The sequence below is a fragment of the Colletes latitarsis genome, chromosome 11 (assembly GCF_051014445.1).
Source record: "Colletes latitarsis isolate SP2378_abdomen chromosome 11, iyColLati1, whole genome shotgun sequence".
In the NCBI taxonomy this organism is placed as follows: domain Eukaryota; kingdom Metazoa; phylum Arthropoda; class Insecta; order Hymenoptera; family Colletidae; genus Colletes; species Colletes latitarsis.
The window spans coordinates 11,824,971-11,846,256 of NC_135144.1; the positions used below are offsets into that span (position 1 = coordinate 11,824,971).

The 21,286-nt window shown below is 37.2% G+C and overlaps 2 protein-coding genes across 7 annotated transcripts in view; one reads left to right on the plus strand and one right to left on the minus strand.

Annotated features, from left to right (window-relative positions):
- Positions 1–9,612, plus strand: part of Fife (regulating synaptic membrane exocytosis protein fife) — a 94,147-nt gene extending 84,535 nt beyond the window's left edge. For 2 of the 3 annotated variants that reach the window (XM_076777821.1, XM_076777822.1), the window contains exon 23: positions 142–9,612. In XM_076777821.1, coding sequence (XP_076633936.1) covers positions 142–443 — 302 coding nt within the window. In that variant the 3' untranslated portion in view covers positions 444–9,612. The remainder of the gene's footprint in view (positions 1–141) is intronic. The other variant, XR_013080696.1, reaches the window with a different exon arrangement.
- Positions 9,613–10,056: 444 nt separating this feature from the next.
- LOC143348023 (putative G-protein coupled receptor No18) overlaps positions 10,057–21,286 on the minus strand; it is a 69,720-nt gene continuing 58,490 nt past the window's right edge. For all 4 annotated transcript variants that reach the window (XM_076777775.1, XM_076777776.1, XM_076777774.1 and 1 more), the window contains 6 exons: positions 20,853–21,081; positions 20,156–20,293; positions 15,494–15,606; positions 13,350–13,683; positions 12,268–12,568; positions 10,057–11,643 (listed from right to left, as the gene is read on the minus strand). In XM_076777775.1, coding sequence (XP_076633890.1) covers positions 11,468–11,643; positions 12,268–12,568; positions 13,350–13,683; positions 15,494–15,606; positions 20,156–20,293; positions 20,853–21,008 — 1,218 coding nt within the window. In that variant the 5' untranslated portion in view covers positions 21,009–21,081 and the 3' untranslated portion in view covers positions 10,057–11,467. The remainder of the gene's footprint in view (positions 11,644–12,267; positions 12,569–13,349; positions 13,684–15,493; positions 15,607–20,155; positions 20,294–20,852; positions 21,082–21,286) is intronic.

Consider the following 21,286-nt stretch of genomic DNA (forward strand, 5'->3'; position numbering starts at 1 on the left):
AAGTATTTGTGTGTATCTTATGGAAGGTGAACAGAGAAATTTAGGATTATAATTGCACTGGAATTGGACGATGATTATCGCGGCGAACGTAGTCAGACTCGAGTTTAACCGATTTTGACTGGATGTTTCGTCGTGTCGCAGATACCTACGTGAAAACGTATCTCCGAGACGGCGACAAATGGCTGCAAAAGCGTAAAACGCGCGTAATACGGCACTCGAGGAACCCGGAATACCGACAGACCATCAAATACAACAGCTGCGAAGCCCTCGGTAGAAATCTCCTCGTAATGCTGTGGGAGAAGAAGCAGGCCTTCGAGAGTAATCAGGGCTTAGGCGGAGCCGAAGTGAGCCTCGACGATCTTCCATTGAATCGGTTGACCATGGACTGGTATCCGCTGTTCCCGATTCACACACTCGGCACCCACACCGCGGACTCTCCATGATGGCTCAGGGAAAAATGGGCCCTCGAGGCCGGCGAGCTCGACCTCAGGCTGAGCCTTCTGCTCAAAAACGAGGACGAGTCCGTCGTGAAAATCATCTCCTGATGGAACCCATTTATTAACGTTCCTTCCAGCCACCTCCATTCGTTCTACTTTCCTCCATTTTGGTTCTCGTCGCTGTTGCCAGCGCGAACTCTTCGATAAAGCATCGAATTATTTATCCCCGGATGCATAAACAATCCCTGGCGCGATGGCACAGCAGAATCTCTGTCGTTAAGAGTCTTCTAGACGATGGAAGGAAAATTACATTTGCTTTCAAAGAAAATGTTAACAAGAAGAGTTAGGCGAAAACATAAACAACGATGGTGGTTTGAGTCAGACAGACAATTATTCTGTGTACTGAAATAACTGTCTGCTCGACACTATCGAAGAGATAAATCCCAATGTAATTCAATGTTGTTCGTGGATGGAGTCTCTTGTTTGGGTTTGATCCTTTCTAGAGGATACACACTGTTTACACAGGCTGCGTACACGTAACGCTGAATTCCTATGCTGTGTTGACGGAGATGGAACGAGGTTAGGTCCCTAAGCTCCGGAGCTTATGTCGTACGGCACTGGTGAACCTGGGTGCTCCATATTTGGTCTCTTTGACCCGTTATTTGTTCTAAAGTCAGTAACATCGGGCTAACGAAAAAAACATCTGTAGTGGAAGCGTGTGGAAAGTAAACATGAAGGGTGAAAGCAAATCTAAAATAATTTCACAAGTTTTTGCGTATCTAATTATTCGTGTTTACAGAGTAATCAAATTTTTTTGTTTTTAACACGCTTCAAATAGTATTGTGGGGGTCACCGGTGACCGGCACTCGACTTGGCTACAGCGCCATGGGGGTCACCGGTGACTGGCGACGCGAGCAATAGTAAAAAATGCACAATTGGAGTAAATATCGATACTGATCAATTTTTCAATAATACCATTGTTACTATAATGGTTTGAAGAAATTAATGCCATACAGAACATACAAAAATAATTTTATTAATACGTGAAAAATACACATATTATCTGTGCATATTGCGATGAGTTACATTGAAACACTCTAGACATATCGTTTGGAGGGTCTTTGTACGACTGCATAATCTTCATTTAAAGTCATATTTTTAAGGGCTAATTAAAAAATTGAATACTAGAGACGATGATGAATTATTATTTGAGAATTAGTAGTTCTAAGTATTTAGATTGGCTCATTAGTTCTGTATGTTGGTCTGGCTGGCCTCGGTGACCGGAATCGGCGCAGTAGAGTCGTTTCGAGGAGTGGGGATGGGACTCGAGTCCCGACGCTCGACTTTCTCAGTGTAACAGGCTCCGCTAGTCGCTTAGTGTCGAATTCGAAGATCCGTTGGCTGGAAGTGAGACATTCGTGGCTCTCGACGCAGAAGTTCGTTTAGTGCCTCAGGTATTGTGTATTTCTGTTTCGATATGTCTTTGCAAGATCGTACAATTTTTACAAACAGTATCGAATCCGTTTTAAAGTTTGTACACACCGTCGCGATAATTTTACTAGCGTATTTGACAAAATTCTGTTTTTAGAAAGTTGTGAACTAGCAATTTATCTTTATAGCCTCGTTAAAATTCAAGAGCCTTATCTAGAATTATTTTCTTTAACATCTAATCGTGTCACCCATACGTGACGTGGTAATCAACGTGTTGAAGATGCAAAGATAATTCGAGTGGGTTTTAGAAAACGAGTCTGAGCGGTTAATTTAGCCACCGACTTAGGATTCTGCTGTGCGTCGAACTCGCATAATTTTTAATTTATCGATCACGATGTCATGACGCGTACTTAAAGACAATCAAACACACCGATCGATTATTTATAAATTAACAAACAGAAGCACAATGGTTTTACTGGATTCCTTTCAACCGCCTCTCGTGGATAATATTAATAAGTTCGGAAGCGTCCACGAGGGTACTAGCAATAAGGGTTGTAAACCTTTTTAACTGTAAACGACATACAAAAACGAAGAAAGAATATAAGACGAGAGCGGCAGAAAAAGAGATTCTATTTTTTTCATGAATTATTGAAAAGCGGAACACAAGGAGGAGAAGGAAATAAACAATCGACGTCCTACGGAGACGATGTGGGTCCATTTTTCCCGTAATCTAAGGATCGACGGAGACGTACGAGAGACGATCGATATCCGACACGGGAAAAGCGTGCTCTGGTTGATCCAGCTTTTACGATTCGATCGAGTCTCGTGTCGAACCGATTTGCATTCCGCGGAAAACACATGCATGATCATCGACGAGTGTGTCGTTAAATATTATCTTCGTTGGGGAGACGTGTCGAGACGAAACGAAGCACCAAAAAAAAAGAAAATTTTGTGTTTAACAGATTGCTTTTCCTTAAGATTATCGGGGAATTTCGATCCATCTAATTTTTACGCAACTTCGAGGAAAAGAAAACTCGAAGATTGGAAGCAAAACGTTCGAGACACGACACCCGCTGCGATTTAATTATTTAACGATGGACAATCGTGATCGGAGGCTCGCTGGTCGAGCCCAAAACCAAGAGCAATCGGTAACCGGAATTTACGGGCGACATAAACGTCAAACTTTGGTGTTTAGGCACGATTTTTGTAGCTCGTAGACTGACAAGATTGATTCCTTTGGCACTCGCGAATTTAATAACGGAAGTTCCCGAAATCACGCGATCTCCAGGGCCGCTGGGAAGCCTCACGAAGCGATTTTCTTTTAAACATTCAATGAAACAATGTCGCAGCGGCCCTCGAGGCGTTCAACGTTTAGAACGTTTCGTTTCTTCGCTACGGGGAATTGGGAGTCCCGAATGTTATCGAAACGAGGCTTTTCGTATCCTTGAACAGGCATAATAATCTTAAAGGAGGAGATTGTGCGTAGCGAAGGGATCGAAACGGGAATGAAAAGAGAGATCGTACGAAAGTATTGCGCTTACCCCGCCCCGAGACGAAAGCAGAAGCTCCACTATATTGTCAGATATACATTATTCGATATATGTACACACACGGTACTTTTACGAGATAATTCTACTTAAGCGCGTATTAATGGTACATAGAAATCGACGATTTCGCTGACCAAATCCTCGCGACAAACGGATTTAACCTTCATCGCGATGAATTTTATAAACAAAGGGACGTCAAAGTGTCAGGGGGGTGAAAATTCAATTTGTTTAACGAACTACGGAAACGCAAGATACACAAAAATACGTTCAAGGGTTGCAATTATTTAAGGACGAAATGTCCTCGGTCGAAGAGTTCGTCTGAAATTGAATCGTAGAGCAATAAACGATTAATGGACCATTGCATCAGTTTGTCATGCGATGAAGGTTAACATCTGGCGAGACTCCAGCATTGAAAATTAACTATCACCTTGGACGGTGACCTTTGTCCCAGCGATAATCGCAGAACTGCTTGGAAAGGGATTAGAAATCTAAAAAAAAAAAAGAAAAAAGGAAAACGTATTTGCTTCGCGTTAGCTTAGGATTCTATGACAGAATTCTAATCATATTTCGTAATTTGTTTCGACTCAATCACTTCCCAGTTCTTCGAACTCCATTTGAGACGCAACGAGGAGCAAAACTGACAAAAATGATATTTTCACTCGAAATTAAAAATGAAACGATCGTGATTATTTCTTATAATTAAGGAAAATTTTATCTGTTCTACTTTTTGTTTTTTTCTTCATTCTTTCTTTACAAAACAACGATATTTATATATTTTATTTATTTTCACGCCAACTGAAAGATCACATTTTACTATAGTATATTTTTTTAACAGAAATATAATCTGACATTAGATTAACTTGGGATATAATTTTGATTACAATTCTCCAATTCTCCTGAAAGAATTTATCCCAATCAAAATAATACTACCAATGCTCTAATTTTTTTATCTCAAATACTCAAGGCATCGTGCACAACGCTCCACATTTTCTTTTATTTTTATCTCACACCGAAGCATGGAATAAAATTCAGTTTTGTCCCTCGTTACAATTCGCAAGCTCGAATCTCGAAGGACGGAATCGCGGGCTCATCGATGACGTACAGGTAGAGCGTCTGCTCTTCGAGGTCGTTTTAAAAGATTCGAAAAGACGATAGAAGAGTGACGGTGGCCCCGAAAATGATAAACAAAGAAACGAACGCTTGAAGGAAACGCGAGCAGATGTTTGACGAGAGCAAAAATCTGATCGGCCTACAAACATATCCTAACGTCTTTTCTTTAAGAACACATCGGGAAGGAATTTTCGACGAAAGCTCCTCGAATCGGTATCGTCGATTTCCAACGCGCAAACGAGCTTCCCTCGAAAGTGTCTTCGTTTGATGTTAATCGCATGGACAATCCTCTTGAACGAATGCAATCATCTAAACCTGTAGATGAAAGGTTCTTCCTTCGTAAATGGCTAAGCTGTAGGCACGTTTTCTACTAGATTTCAAAGCGAGTTATTAATTAACACGCTGAACGCATACCCAATCTTGCGTCCCTCTCCCTTTACGCAAATATTTCCCCTTTGCATAAACAGAACACAGCCAAAAACCTCGTTTCAAAAATTTTTGTTTCAAATATTTCGATATAGTTTTAAAATTAAGAATTAAGAATTTTAAAATATTATTTTTTACGCTAGATTTAAAGGGAGACATATGAAAGAGGTCATTACTTTGAAGGTCCGTCAAAATCTTCAAAATTTTTGATTCGTTTATAAGTTAGATCCACCCTGTATACTGATGTTAAAATCAAATTCAACATAAATTGCTAACAAATAATATTTATGAGCTCTGTAACACAGGCCTGGACACATTTTGTTTGAAATAAGATAACGATCATTTGTTATCAGATTATTCAATTCCAAATCCAAACAACGAAATATCGTTTAGCAAATTATTCGACCGTTCGAACGAACTAAAGAGTATTTATTTTATATAAAATAATATATTAAGTTAACGATTATTTTTTAAATATTTTATTTGTATAATTCCCAGGTTAAATTAACGTTCTCTGAATCTAGTGTTAAATTCGACACTGTTGGTCACCGGTGACCGTCGTCGCCTAATCGGAAAATATGGCGTTCAACGTGTTAATTACTATCGCCATAGCAATCCATCGGCGTTGCAATTTCTGTCCACGCCGCCGATGATTTTCCTTCCGGTTTTCCGGAACGAAACTCGAAATCTCACGTGAATTACTCATTTTCATTTCCTGCAAAACGAAATCAGCCTAACTTCGTGACTACTGTATCGCCTACACAAATACAATATATATACATATATATATATATATTATATATTTATTTATATATACACATAACATAGGTATATAAATATGGAATCTATATATATATACATATGAAATGCGTACATATATCGTATCGAAATTGACAATCGAGATCATTGATCCAATTATGTATGTTAACGAATCTCTTAGCTCGTAATAAACACGGTCACGTGTGCAAAGTAATCGTAGAGGTGTATAGACGTAATGTCACATGATGTAATTGTATGTGTGTGTCCACGGACAGAGTAATCGATTGCGTTCGAGAGAAAAGAGTGAAATTGGGATGCCGGACCTCGCGAATTGCTGTCTTGAAACGAGGTCGGTATTTGCTCGAGCTGCAATTTAATGTTCCCAGATAGGAGGTTTTGACGAAAGATACGAGTTTACATCCATGCAACAGCCTTTTCTCGCGCATATCTGTGTTGTTCGTACTCGTTCTACCGTCTAATTGTCAGACAATCTCATTCGAACACACACGCACACACGCCTTTCTATGCGCGCAGGTTCAAATAGACTCGACACGTACCGACTGTTTCCCATAGTTTACAAATTTAAACTCGAACAGACTCCTTTTAGCTTGTTTATGGAACTTCATTCCGTCGACTGTGTTCAAAGAAAATGGTGTTTAGAGTATTTTCTATTTCCAAAAACTGTTTTCCGATAGTTTACCAATTCAAATAGATTTTCGTTTCATCCGATCCATGAAACATTTATCTCTCGTGGGCTAATTAACACTAAACCTACCGCGACCGGTCAAATGACCGTTTTTAAAATTTTGTTTAGAATTTCTAGCACACAATATTATTTTAGCGCCATTTAACTTCACGACTTTTCTTATATTATACGTACAATGTATTTTACAATATTCACATCTATTCATATTGTTTCTTTTCCGAGAAAAATATGTAGTTTGTCTTGCCTATCACGACCGGTCTGATTAGTTGAATGATTTATATCTTTTTGTAAAAAAACTGGACAAAATTTGGTATCAGATTCTGATTATCTTCCGATGTAAATAGGAAATATATGTATAACAAAGACGGAAAGAGAGAATTTTCAGTTTCCACTGTCTTAGAATAGTATCGACTTGGAACAAAATTCGTTTTCAAGGGCATTTTATCTTCTATCCGATGAAAATTATAAAATTTTTTGACATAAAAGAGAAAAAGAAAGTCATTTGACCGATCGTGATAGGAATGGGTATACATGAAGTGTCGGCAGGTTTAGTGTTAATGTTATTTCAGCGTCGTTTAACCGTTTAATTTAGTTGTAAGTCGCTTTTCTTTCTCGAAGCACACAGTTTTATACAAATTGTACAGATACTGCTCAACTACGGCCTAAACCGAGAAGAAGGCAAACGAACGTAAAGTAAATATTTTTGGCAAGTGCTCGATCCTCGTGAAAAGATATATAACTGGCGTGTAGTCACGAACGATCGATAGGAAGGCTAACGACGATCTATCCATCGATCGTAAGCTTTTAAGATGCCTCGAACGTCGAACGATCTCGAAAGTCGGTATTTTTTTTTTCAGACGTTGATGGCGAAAGGATTAGAATAATTAGTCGAGGTAAAAATCATTGCAAACGATACCTGCGCGTCCCAAAATTAGGATCCTAAACTTAATAAACTCAAGAAACGTTTTAACCCTCCGAATACGAACTTCTAATCTCAAAGAATTATCTGGCCTAATTTTTACCAATTCTCGGAGTTACGTCACAGCAAAGATGGAAAAGAAGGTACGCGATACGAAAACTAAAGTTTCAATCCGTAAATATGAAAATAAAACGTGATATATTCTGGAAGGGTTAAATCGTTGCTCGAATGAAGCGCGATCTATGCGAAGATCGAGATTTCGCCTCGTTAGCTTTCTCAGAACCATTCTAATTTTCTTTCCCGATGGCTTGACTATGCAAGCAGAGTCGAAAGATGAAATCGAAGGGGCGAAAACTTTCGACAGTGCTTTGTTTTTCAGACTCTTAAGAATTCCGATCGCTTCTCAGACTCCATTTTTTCCCCCCACGAAACTCGCACTAGAAAAATCTGTCGTGACGAAGATTCGTAGTAGACACACTGGGTGAGGTATAATTAAGGTAGTTCTAAGCAAGTTTAAATGGTGTATCGTTATATACAGAATTTCATGTGATTCCTTATGTGTTAAGTGTTGATTGTCGCACGTGTGGAGTAGAATCACAACGTGCGGTAGAGTTACGAGTTAACCGAAGTAACGATTAAAATCTAGCGATTACAGAATCGACTATGCTCGATTTATTCTGTGGCGATAGTACGTGTGTAATTCGTTATAGAAACGAATGTGGAGAGCGTCTTCAGGTCGGATTTCGTTTTCTCGCCTCGAACGTTTAAAAACGACACTTGGCGAATAGTTTTCGATCGGATGAATATTCGTATTTTTGATGTCGTACAATTTTATTAGATATTGTGGCTAAATATAAAGAAAATGATACATACTTTCGTTTATTATCAAAAAGCAACGAGAATACTGTTTTTCCTTTTGGTAGTAAATTAAAGTTGACCTCATCTTATCACTATTCTATTAGTTTCAACTGCGTATAATAATATTTTATGACTCAGAAACGTATGAATATACTTCGTAAATTTCACGGTAATTCGTCAGATCGAAAACTTTTTTCCAAGAGGTTGTGAAATATTGGTCTCCGCTTTAACTGCTTCCGCAAAATTATTTATATCTGATGCAAAGTTTCTTTCTTAATCTCTGGACTAAAGGACGTTTCACCAAGAACAGAAAATATTATCGAGCTCACGGACGACAAATTTCCTTTCTCTTATCGTCCAATGTAAATTTTCGCCAAACGAAAGCTTTTTTAGTTTCTAACATTTTCTCGACTATGCTTTTCTCCAGCTTAGATCGTACTTGTTTGAAGTATTTATTATACCGGTCGGTACGAGAATATCTTCCAACACGCTCTGTGTTTCCATCTTTTCCATTCCTAGAACGTCTCTTCTTATTTATTTCGAAACGGCACGAAGCGTAATTCATAAGAAACCCCGTCTAGTCGAGCGAATATTAATAAATGTTACAAACGGAAATATATAATACAGTTTAACGAGAAAGGAACACCAGGAGAAAGCTCGCAAAATTTCTATCGTCGGTTTAGACGTACATAATTTTATCCGTGTTGCAGATGAGAACTATAGTGCCCAGAGTCTATCGAATAAAAATACAAAGAATATTATAACGGTCCCTGGAAACGTACAAGTTGAATGTCGATAATTTTATCAATGTTGCAAAAGAAGTTGCAGAGTTTATTAGAAATCGAGCACAAAACGATACCACCCCACCCACCCCCACCCCCTCCTCGGATGGATCCATTTTCTCTGTTCCGGGCGAGACAATATAGCAAATAAATCATGACTCTTCGGAATTAAACTAAATCACGCGACTGAAAATATTTTAGGCGAAGACACGAAACTGTATTCGAATTTATAATACGCCCGCGCGGCTGGAAATCACTGTTTTAGAAACGCTAAAAAGAAAAAAATGGAAAAACCACGAAATGACGAACTTGAACCACAATCAGGCGCGACAGCAAAACGCGAACGACTTAGGGGCGTTTAAGTAATCGTACTTAATATATAAAGTGTGTGTTTAATGAGAGTTACAACGTCGCTGATGATTTATTATTGCGTGTAACGATGAAATCTGAAGATGACTGATTTTTTGTAGAATGTATGGGCGCGAGTAAACAAGCGCCACGCGAGTCTTTCGAATTTTTCGCCCGTTCCTCCGGCTCGAGGAATCTTTGTGGATTTGTGTACCCCATCCCGTATCCCCGTTGGCCTACTCCCGTCATAACAATCAAAGTGTATAAAAGGATATTGTACAAATACAAACATGAGAAAAATCGAAATTTCATTCTATTTTTTAATATCAGTTTCTTTAAATATATTCCCCCTTTTGAATTATAATTTATTTGCACAAACATCGTTACAATTAACGAGGGTGATATTTAGATGATTTCATTTAGGCGGACCACTCTTTATATTACTACTAATTTGGAAACCTTTTTCAATATTATTCAATTATTTAGATATTAATAGAAATTTTATGTATATTTATAATTTCATCACTTCTCGAATAAACTGCAACAGTACGAGGTTACTCTCCACGTTAAGTTTGTAACGAGAGAGCTATATAATTCCCCATTATGCAAACGTCCAATAACACCAGTACAAAACACCGACGTCGCGTAATTAGCACGCGCGAAGAAAAAAGGTAAAATTAGATAGCAGGGATTGTCGAAGTGAAATACACTAGGACGTTATAAAATCCGTATACTTGCGTACTTTCTACATTTGTGGATATATACGCATATCGATCATGCGTTAATAAATACAGGCAAGACACTGCCATCGACGAAGGAAGACTATTTCCTATAATTTACTATTATCTATAGGATCGGTTCTACAAAGTGAACGTGATCGCGTCAATGTAAAATAATTTTCGTAGAATCATAGTACAGAAACTATTATAAATAAATAAGCAAGGACCAATAAGTGTTTCCAACAATATTTTGATAGGGACGATTTTCACGAACAAATTTTTTTCGATCGTTTACAATCGTTGCTCGTAATAAAATGAAAAAATTTTAATTTATCAGATAATTAATATCCTACGATTCTTTCCATTATAACGGTTAGGGTCCCTGTAGATAAGTGTCATTACGTTTAGATAACGCCGTCGACGATTCGCTATCAAAATTTGTACAAACAGTTCGAACAGCAAACCTTGTTTCGCGCGAATAAATGCATTATTCGGATCGCTATGCAATTGTTCATTCCGGGTGATGATTTCGTATGGTTCCTCGTCGGGCAGTGGATATTGACATCATTATAAACAATTAGTGCGCGCTTTTTTTTTCGACGCTTTTGTCACGATATTATCAAGTACATGGGAACGCACAAATGCCGCGCCTGCGCGTGTGCGGACCGTTTTAATTGGATCGTGGTTTTTGACAAACAAGAATAAAAGGAACAATCGGTTGTACCATAAAAGCGAGGCATTCATTTTCCTGTACACGCATGAATTTTTCAAAACTAATTAACATCGCTAGCGTTACCAACGAAAAAAAGGCACTCTCCGAAGGAAAAATGAAACAGTGATTATGAAAGAGTAAGCCATACTCGGAGGAAGCAGATATTCAGTTTATCATACCAGTTACAAAATTTGGCCCTCATCGTGCATACAATATCTCAAAAAATTATACGCTTGAATATTTATGGTTTAATTGGTTTCGTAGCGGTGGAAATCTCTAAAATGCTTCGTAATGCACAATTAACGATCAGAGAACATAGTAACCCACGGGAGAATAGTTAAAGTATGTTTATTGTAAATTTATTTTAAAACCATGTTTTAGACAAAGACGCATTAACAACTGATAACAATTGTTTTCGTGAAATAATAGAACATTAATAGGTGTTAACGAAGATCGTTCGAATAATAAAAGTATTCGCGTTTCGTAAATACTGTGCCCCGTTCGGTTGTTTCCAATTGTAAAATATGTTTCTTAACGTTCGTTAGAATCGCGTGGTTTCGAAGTTGGGTGAATGAGATTGGCGTCTTAATACTAATTAATCAATTTCCTTTTTTTTCGCTTTCGATACGCGAGTCCGTACTCTTAGGTAAATCACAGTGGCCTCTGGCTCGATCACAACGATCGGAAGGATCCTCGTATTCGTCCTTCGATCTTCACGTGCGCGATGCTTCCTTCTTCCAATTAGCCGGAGTCGGTAATTTCCGATTGCTGCGATCCAAATTAGTTCTGCTCTTGAAACATTTCCGGCAAGTCAGTCGCCAGAACGCCAGTCTGAAGTCGGCCGAATAAAAAGCGTAGATAAACGGATTTATGGCCGAATTTATCCATCCTGAAATTAACAATCAAAATTGTAATCGTTAAATATTTTTAATTCTTGACATATTCATTTTTGGTTTTAAATGATCCTCGTTCGATTGAAAGAACTTTGTCAACACGTTCGTGGATAGTAAAAATTTTAATGAGCTGCAAAAACGGGCAGGTGACTTATTCTTTAACCATCGCATTAAAGCACAATAATTTCCAAAAATAAAAACTAGAGATGTTAAATTTTAGGAATAACTATTAGTTTTTATTTTAACCCTTAAGTGGATTATTGTAATAATTGTTTAATATATGTCAATGTAGTTATTCGAAAATTTATATAATCTTCCATTAGTTCACTATTTTTTAAATGCTTTAAAGGAAAGTCGATTTCCATTTACCAATTTGGTAAAAATCAACATTAAATAAAATAATTTATTTAAGATTGAGAGTCCACTTAAGGTTTAAACGATCTCTGTTCGATTGGAAAAATTTTAATGAGCTGCAAAAATGGACATTTATTCTTTAACCATTATTCATAATTTCAAAAAATAAAAACTGTATAGAATTGAATGCACGATAATGTGGCTTGTAAATTTGAATGTATTCGAGTCATTTTTCGTAACAATGAAATTGAAACATTTATTAATACCTAGCCACGTTAACGCTGGCATTAGTACATCCGGTGGATCCATGGGCACGAACGGCGTGGCCAAATAGAGAATGAAGAACGGTAACCAACACGCCACGAATCCACCCACTACCACCGCCAAAGTTCCAGCTGTTTTTGTTTCTTTAGCCGCTCTGTTGATGCAGCTTTGCTGATGACTTCGGACAATCCCCGACTTTTTGCTCGTGGTCGGTGGATCCGTATCGTCGGAAGTCCTCTCGCAGGCCACACTACCGGCCACGCATTCAGGTTTCCGGCCCCTGATGCTCTTTGCTCGTTCGATCTGCGCGAAATTATTGCAAAGTCGATTTTCTCGAAAACAAAGCATCCTACGAACAAATTATATATCACATTTTCGTCTTATTTTTTCACGCGTTCAATTACTGGAACACCCTGTACATATAGATATTGTTAGTTCTACGGAGATAGGACGAGTACTATTTCAAAAGTTTTTATTATTAACACGTTGATTGCGTATATATTTTGTAATAATATCATTGCCATTAGAAATACTACAAAATAACAAGTACTCCAACCATTGGGTATTTCTATTTCTCTGTAATTTGAAAAAATTTCGAGAATATCCGTGCACAGAGAAAATTGATATTGAACGTGTCGAATAATTAAGAATTTCGTGTTATCGTTGAGAGGTTTATGAAATTTTAAGCGAAACCGTCTACCCAGAGTTTAGAAAAAATGTCCGGCTGGAAAAGGGTTAGGGACTCGTGTGATACGCTTCGATTTACTTCAAAGCGACTGCCTCCAAAAGCGACGCAATTGCTGTAACGCTGTTTCTATTCTTCGCGAGAAGACCGGAATCTTCTTCGGGCAATTCCGTTAATAGATCCATTAGGGTCGTCTGAACGTTCTCTATTGTGTCGACCGCGATGACTGTTCACTTTGGAGTTCATTTTCGAAAATACGATGAAACCGTAAAGTGAGAATCGGAGGAGAAGAACTTTAACGATACTTTTAAGCGAAGAATTGGTGGATTGAGAATAAAATAGGACAGAATAATCTAAAATAAGATTATGAAAACGATGTATCGTTTGGAGTATTTTTACCAGAACGTTGCGACGCGGTTGGATGTTCTCGTTTCCGGTGGCCTCCAGGTTTCTATGGCGGCTCGCGATCAAGCACGATATTCTGCCGTAAACGTAAAGCATAACCAGCATTGGTAGGAAGAAGGAACCCATCGCTGAAAATATCACGTATGAGGAATCCATGTTGTACGAGCATTTTTTACTGTCGCGATTCGTCGCGCGCGGAAAGCAACCCAGCAATGGCGGACTGGTTATGGCGCCCGCGAGAATCCATACCACGACGATCATCAAGCCAGCCAGTCTTTTGCTTCGACGTCGCCGGCTGTATATCAACGGCTGAGTTATGGCTAGATACCTGAAATAAAAATCAAACTCAACGATCGTACGGATTACCGAAATCTATTAAAAACAACTGAAATTTAACCTATCACCGTGACTGTCTAATGACCCATCGGAGGATCACAGGTTAAAGGAATCTTATAATATATAAATCTCTGGTAATTGATCGACAAATTAAAACTATTATTAATCTCTGCCAGGAACTTTAATATTCTTAAAATAAAAATCAAACTCAACGATCGTACGGATTATTAAAATCTGTTAAAAGCAATGAAAGCTTAACTTAACCTATCACTTTGACTGTCTAATGACCCATCGCAGGATCACAGGGTAAAGGAATATTATAAGACATAAATCTTCGGTAATCGATCGACAAATTGAAACTATTATTAATTTCTGACAAGGAACTTTAATATTCTTAGATATTAAATCGGAAAGTTCCGAACTTACAATCTCCTGTCTTTAGAAGAAACATAATTTGGAACATAATTACGACACGGAAGCATTGGTGGACGATGACAAAGCTGGAGGGTTTCGGGACGTAATAGCGAGCTTTCCAATAATAATATAATTATTATGAAATTAGCTTCACGGAGAACGGAAAATTAATGCAGGGTTTGCTTGGACGAATAATCGATTTGTTGATTGCATTTTCTGAAGAATTGGGACCTCAAACTTGTACTCTTACAATCTAATAACCATGATCGATGGTTTAAAAAAAACGTATAACTCATCGAAGGAAATACTCTATAGGTATAAAAATGTTACAGAAACTATGAAACATTTTATTTCGTTAATTTCGCGTGGACAAAATCTAGAGGAGAAATTAAAGCAACCGACTTGAAAATTGACATTTAAATTTTGACAGTAAAATAATTACGAGCACAAAATTGCTGTTTTCTTGCGCGTTAAAGACGAGGCTAGACACTTGCTAGCGATTATAATGACCTTATATATCAAAATTGGTTCAATCGCTGCAAAACACGACGAGGAGGAAGCCCACCGCATGATCCGCCGCTGACTCGAAAGGGCGATCGTTGACACACGAGGATAGATCATTATGAAAACAAGGGTGGATTGTTATCGTGGACGCAACATTTGCCGTGGAGGGTTAATTATACATTTCCTGGGGCGTATTGGTTATGATAACTAAGCAAACCCCATCGTTCATCATTTAATAATCGATAAACATTAAACGCATTTCCGTTAAAATCAATTTATCCAAACTGGTGAACCGTTCGTCCCATCGTCTCGTTTGAATTGTACGAATTATAAATTAGTATATATTTAATATACAATAAATATATTATATGATATATATGTATCTATTAATCTTGAGATCTATATACATCTATTAAAATATATTAAGAGTCTGATAATATATAATTATTTATGGATTTATCGAATATCTCGTAAATACCGTTGAGTCTTCTAATACTTTCCGATGTCGTTATTCTTTTATTTAGAGAAATGTTGCAACCAAAATGGCGAAACGTAAGAACCCATGGAGACGTTCGTTTGAGAACTTCTGATTTTCGGGTTACGTGACGACCGTTCGCCCGTTTAACCACAGATCGATACAAAACGCGAGGACAGGAAAAAGAAGGAACGTGTTCGGCGAGTTAATTTGCGGGAGAAACGACGTTTCGCCTGTCCCGGTTAATTCCCCCGTAAACTTTCCAGCAATTTCTCGTCTTCAAAATTCTCGCCGACGAAACAGGAAACTCCCACAAGGGGACAGTTACGTTGCCCGATAGGGTAGTTTATATAAAACCTATCTCGTTCCATTTACGTGCCGCGATTCGAAAACGGAGGACACTACTTACCTGTCTATGGATATAGCGCATAATGAGAGAATGCTGGCAGTACAGAGGAGGATGTCGAGGGAAACCCAGGAGACGCAAAGCACTTCGCCTAATTCCCAAGTACCACCTGTGAGCTTTGTCAAATTCGTTTCATTAGACATCCTACTTGGCGTAGACAGGGTGTCCCTTAAAATTGCGAAAAATCTAGCAAACGAGCGATTAAAAAGAAACAAACTGGCACGCGTCTCTTAGTATTTCCAGCGGGGGTTCAAATCTTTTTTATTTCGAAATCATATTCTACTGGATTCACCGTGGCCCTCGTCATTTTTAATACTTTTCTATGGAAAATAATCGTGGATACTTCTGAGATATAAAAGTATGGATTCGAATTATTAGGATCAGGCAGTCAGATTGAGCCTTTTTGTAAGGGCTTATTAGAAAAAAAAACGGTTAGGTATAAATAATTTCCTTTTTATACGATGTTTTGGTAGTTTGAAATGTATACAAATGTCAAACAACCATGTAGAGAACGCTTAAGCGAATACAAATTATTTTTATTTTGCAGCGATTACTCCTCTTCAGATGAAGCGCATCGAATGTACCAAATCCCTGCTTTGCACTGAACCTATTTAAATATTAACAAAAATCAAAATTATGAAAATAGCGCATTAAATACGGAAAATGGAAATTTTAATGTAAAAAACTTGTCCTATAAATTGTTTTTTCTGGAAATTAGAAGTTTCTACAGGTTCATACTGAGATTCAGTGCATAAAGGAACATTTTCTACGTACGTAAAAGAAAGTTCATGTCAATCTGAACCCTTGTTTTTTTGCAATCACTGGAAAATGAAACGAAAACAAGTTTTAGAGAAAAACGCGTTTAACTTCCAGCAGAATAATACGATGTTTCCAGAGGTTTTTCAATATCTGTACGTTGCTGTTAGGCAATCCTTCTATTCATTCGTTTCTGTTTGGATCTATTCGTCATATTCATTTGGGATTTGTTTAAGCATCGCTCATTTTTTCCCTCCTGCATTGCCTCCGCGCGCTCTCCAATTGCAATACTCAAATTTTACAAAAATTGTAATAATGATTTCGACTTTTTAAAATTCTGTTATGCCTCTTTCCGTGTTACAACAGACCACTAATGCGTATTGAAATTACTAAAACTTTAATTACGTGCAGTTTCGAAATTTGTAGTATTTTCTCCATGATTGACCCATCGTTGGAAGCGGTAGACCTTCCCCTTTGAAATGGATTTTGGTTTTTGTCGATCCGACTTTCCGTTTCCGAGATATCGTAATTTATGTAAAGGGGTAATTTTTTTAATTCGACTATCTCTGTCTCCGTCTGACGCGTCGCGCTGGACCTCTTTGTCGCGCGTGAGTCGAGACAGTCGTGACGCGGAAGTCGTAGTATTTCCAAGAATTTACTACGCACTGGTTACTATTTACGCGCGCGAAGTCATTGCGTCGCGTGAATGAAACGTAAACAAACGCTTCGAACCCTCGTATCTCCGGAACTAGCCATCCGATCGACTTGAAACTAAAATCCTCATATCTCTGGAACTAATAACGCTATCGACTTGTACGAACGCTCATTTTAAAGGGGATTTCATCCTCTATCCAACGAATATACCATTTATTATAATTTATGCCATCTTCTATGTTTATTTTGATATTTATTTGCACACTATATACCCAAAGAAGTTTCAGCAATTCCTATTGATCGTACGACTAGTGTACGATAAAACTGGATCATAAATTGTTTATTCAATTGAAAATTAATTTATGTTCGTGTACAGGGTGTTTACATAATTACTATGCCATTTTTCCGTAAATAATTGTTTTCCCCGAAATTAACTACGGTGAAACGAAATTCGTCTTCAAAGGTGTTTTATCTCCTATTCGTTGAAAATTACAAAATTTCGACGTAGTTTGTAAATTTTCTGTACGAAGATTAAGTGCTACTGCACGTTTAGAGTAAAAGTATTGAATATTTTTGTACAGGTTCTTAGAAATCATGCTTTAAGAAAAACTATGTGATATAAAAGATATCTTACGAATAAATTTAAAAACTTCACTTTCTATAGGTATAATGCAAAAATTAGAAGTATGTTGATCATGGTAGGAATGGTTATACACGTAATGCTGGTGGGTTTAGTGTTAAATGAAAAGAGAAATGCCACCTCTTTAACAGAAATTTCTAAACCGTTACAAAATTGCCCGCTTGCGTCAGAGTTTTCGAGAGCGTACGATTCGATAATCGTACTGGTTGAAATAATGCATCCAAGCGTAGAGGATAATAATTACAAGAGATACATTGTGAACGACAGGCTGCGAAAGGCGATTACGAGAACGCTTCAATGCTGGACCTCAGTGTAGGTGATTGTACAGCGCATATTATTCGCATAAACGCAGAGCCGTGCACGAAAATCGTTAAAGCTAACTGAGGGACACGTAATTCATTCGCCCGAAAGTTTCGGTACGAAATGAAATTATGTTTGAATTTATTTACACGGTAAGAAATCTTTACGTAAACATTCTAACGGTGTAAGAAAATGTATAGTTTTTCAAATATTTTTTGCTGATCATTATTTTTAATTATATTGCAACTGGGTCTTTTCCACTGTGCAATTATTATTCGTACAGAAACACGTTGTAATTTTCAATTTTTAGTTAATATACGTTTCACAGGAAATTTCTACGAGGAATAGAGTTTGTTCTTGTTAAACAAGTTCGTATTAAGTGTATGAAAAAGTTCTAGTTTCTCGTTTTAAAAATTCAAGTACAATCACTTTTTATCGATGGAATTTTCTCCTCTAAAAATAACCAATTTAATTTTTTTTGAATATTTAGAAAATTGGAAATATTTGAAAAATTAGAGTGTGCAATTTAAATTTGTGCACAAGCGAAACAGAAAATTAATGTAACATATTGATGATTAAATTGTAAAAAAAAAAGATTTTAAACAGAGTCTGGAAAAATTCTTATGCATCTCCGCTATCGTAGCTTAAATAAAATATTTGAATTTGTAATCCCCATAAGTAACGGATAGTAATAAATTCAATTGCGGGTTAAAAGAGATTACGAATCGTCCCCGTAGGACTCAGTTGCAGAATCGCGACGTATCGAAGAGCATTCATTATGCTCCGACTCAGCTTTAATCTATATGCAAAATTGCTCTTCGTCGTTGAAGAAGAACCGAGGGATCAATGATGGTAATCGTCACGTGACGATTCGTCCTACGCGGAATAAATGTTAGATGCATTGAGAAAACAAATAGAAATTCATCGGTTTTTGGTTTAAAGTATCCGCGACGACATAATATAAATTTGTATTATTAGGTATATTTGTACGAATTCATTGTTTTCGATAATTACAGAACGTTTCACGTGCTCATTTTACGAAGCATGAAGTTTTTCGAAATTTCGACTCGTGTGACAATGTGAACCATAAATAAGTAAATGTATAGAACGCGGATATTAGAGGAAACCACCCCTAGGCAATGTCCAGACGCACAAAGAGCAGATACCCCTTTGCGGATTAGCTAAACTCGCCTAACTTCGATTGTGTTTTGTTAACGATCAGCGTATTTACGTCTGGGATTAGAAATTAAAAAACTGCATCGGACGGTGCAATGAAAATGATAGAGTTTTATTGGAAAAAAGGATTGCAATTTTTAGATGTATCGATGTATAAAATTGCATCCAGTTTGCACATAGTTCCATTTAATTTTTCTGTATTTTTTTGCATCTCTAACCGTTTTAAAAATATAACCTTTGCTGGTTGTAGGGGACACCCTGTATACAATTTTCGTTTCGATACAGATTGAGTCGTAAATAATCTATTAGTTAAAATAGTTCATAAAATAAACCAGTCAATTTTGAAATAAGAAACGTCGTCAAATAAAAATATTCATTCGTTTACTGTCAGATCGCAATATTTGTATTATTTTGCTGAATTGGTCCGTGCAATTTAAAAATACGGATAAAAACAGAAAAGACTAAAAATGAATGTAGTTTTCAAGGGGGAAAAGGATTTTGACTATATTTTTGCAGCAATATACATTGCGGAGCATAATTATAGCACCACTAAAATTTTCGAGAGTTTCGGAGTAGTAATTAAATCAGGCTAAAATGAAATTATAGTAATGAGAAAAAGGCGAACATAATGCACACCTATAGGACCAATTCAATTATTACGTAATAACAATATCAAATTACAATGAAATAATTTAGTTATAATTTGAATGAATAGAATTTCTGAATACCTTCTTTGAATTTTTGATTTAAATTAGTTGATTTTCATTATGTTTACTCTGTAAAGCACTGTCTTTTTGTTTGTTTACGAGCATGTAAACGTCACTATTGACGTATTTCTACGTACTTTTACCTCAATGATGGATAACACGATCTTAAAAATGTCAGTGATGCTATAGTTATGCTACGCAGTGTGCACATCGCTTAATAATGAAGTTTAGTTTGGAATTGAACTCAACTGAAATATCGTGACACTTATCTTGTAAATCAAATCGTTGATTTTCCATGGAGCTTTAATAAGCAATTCCCGAACTCACTGCTCCGCGATTGTGAGTAATAGACAGATATCGGCCAGTTCACGGTGTTTCGTGCGTGAAACTTTCTATATTTCCGGGTGTTCTGACATAACGTCGTTTATATACCTGTAATAGTACCGCCGGTGGCATCACGGCCAAGCCGACCAATAAATCCGCGGCGGCCAAGCTGGATACGAAACAATTAGTAACGGACCTTAGGCGTCTAGTTGTCACCACAGCGGCGATTACCAAAGTATTGCCTACCTGCGATGAAACAGAAAATATTGCAATTATTGTGTTACACATCGAACCGTAATAAACAAAAAATTCATTCTTCAAGATACACTTGGAAAGCTTGGCACGAGAAAAAATCGCCAATCGACGATAACAATATCAATAATTTATCTCCAAACCCTGCAATTTTGAAAATTACATATATAAACATATTTATTAACCAATTCAGTACCGCTGGACGTATTAAAATTATCGAGAAGTGTTACAAAAATCAAAAATATGTGTAGATCTATAATTTATTGGCCTCAAAAGAATCATTTGTAAATAAGTATTTTTTACTTTGATATTGATATTAAATTTATAACGAGTGAAATGAAAGTTTTGTATTCAACGGAGTTGTAAATATTGGAAAAGCTTGTCGACAATATTTAAAGATTTCCTTTTAAAAATGTTATTCCGTTTTTTTATCTAGCACCTTCGAAGAGCCATTCGATGTACAAAATGGTGGTGAAATCTCTTAGAAGGCTTTGAAATTGCGGCGCTAACAACCGTAAACACGGGGTCGTCCGAGGGTGAAATTGTGGCTTACTATTGTGACGATGATCAACATGGTGAACAGTCCGGCTAGAACGAGATCCGTCCAATTCGGTAGGTAATATTCCATCTGCGTGTCTTGGTCGTCCGTCGATAACGTACGATTCCATTGATAAACGTCCCCATAATAATTGGCCGTTTGGTTCGCCATGGCGCTTACCCCCGGTCCATTGAAGATGATTTCTGCTCACCAGTTTGCGCATTTCCGAACGTCATACGGCTCCCTGTTAAACAAATTATCACCCATAATTTCTGCTCGAATCATTTCGATAGTAGATACAATTAAAATCGCTAATCAGACTTTTTTAGAATTCTTCAACTTTGCATTCGTAATTCGTTTAAAAACTATATTTGAACGTTCGACGAGCATAGGATCATAAACAATGAAAATTATGTGCTAAACACAAAAAATATCTTTTATTATACATA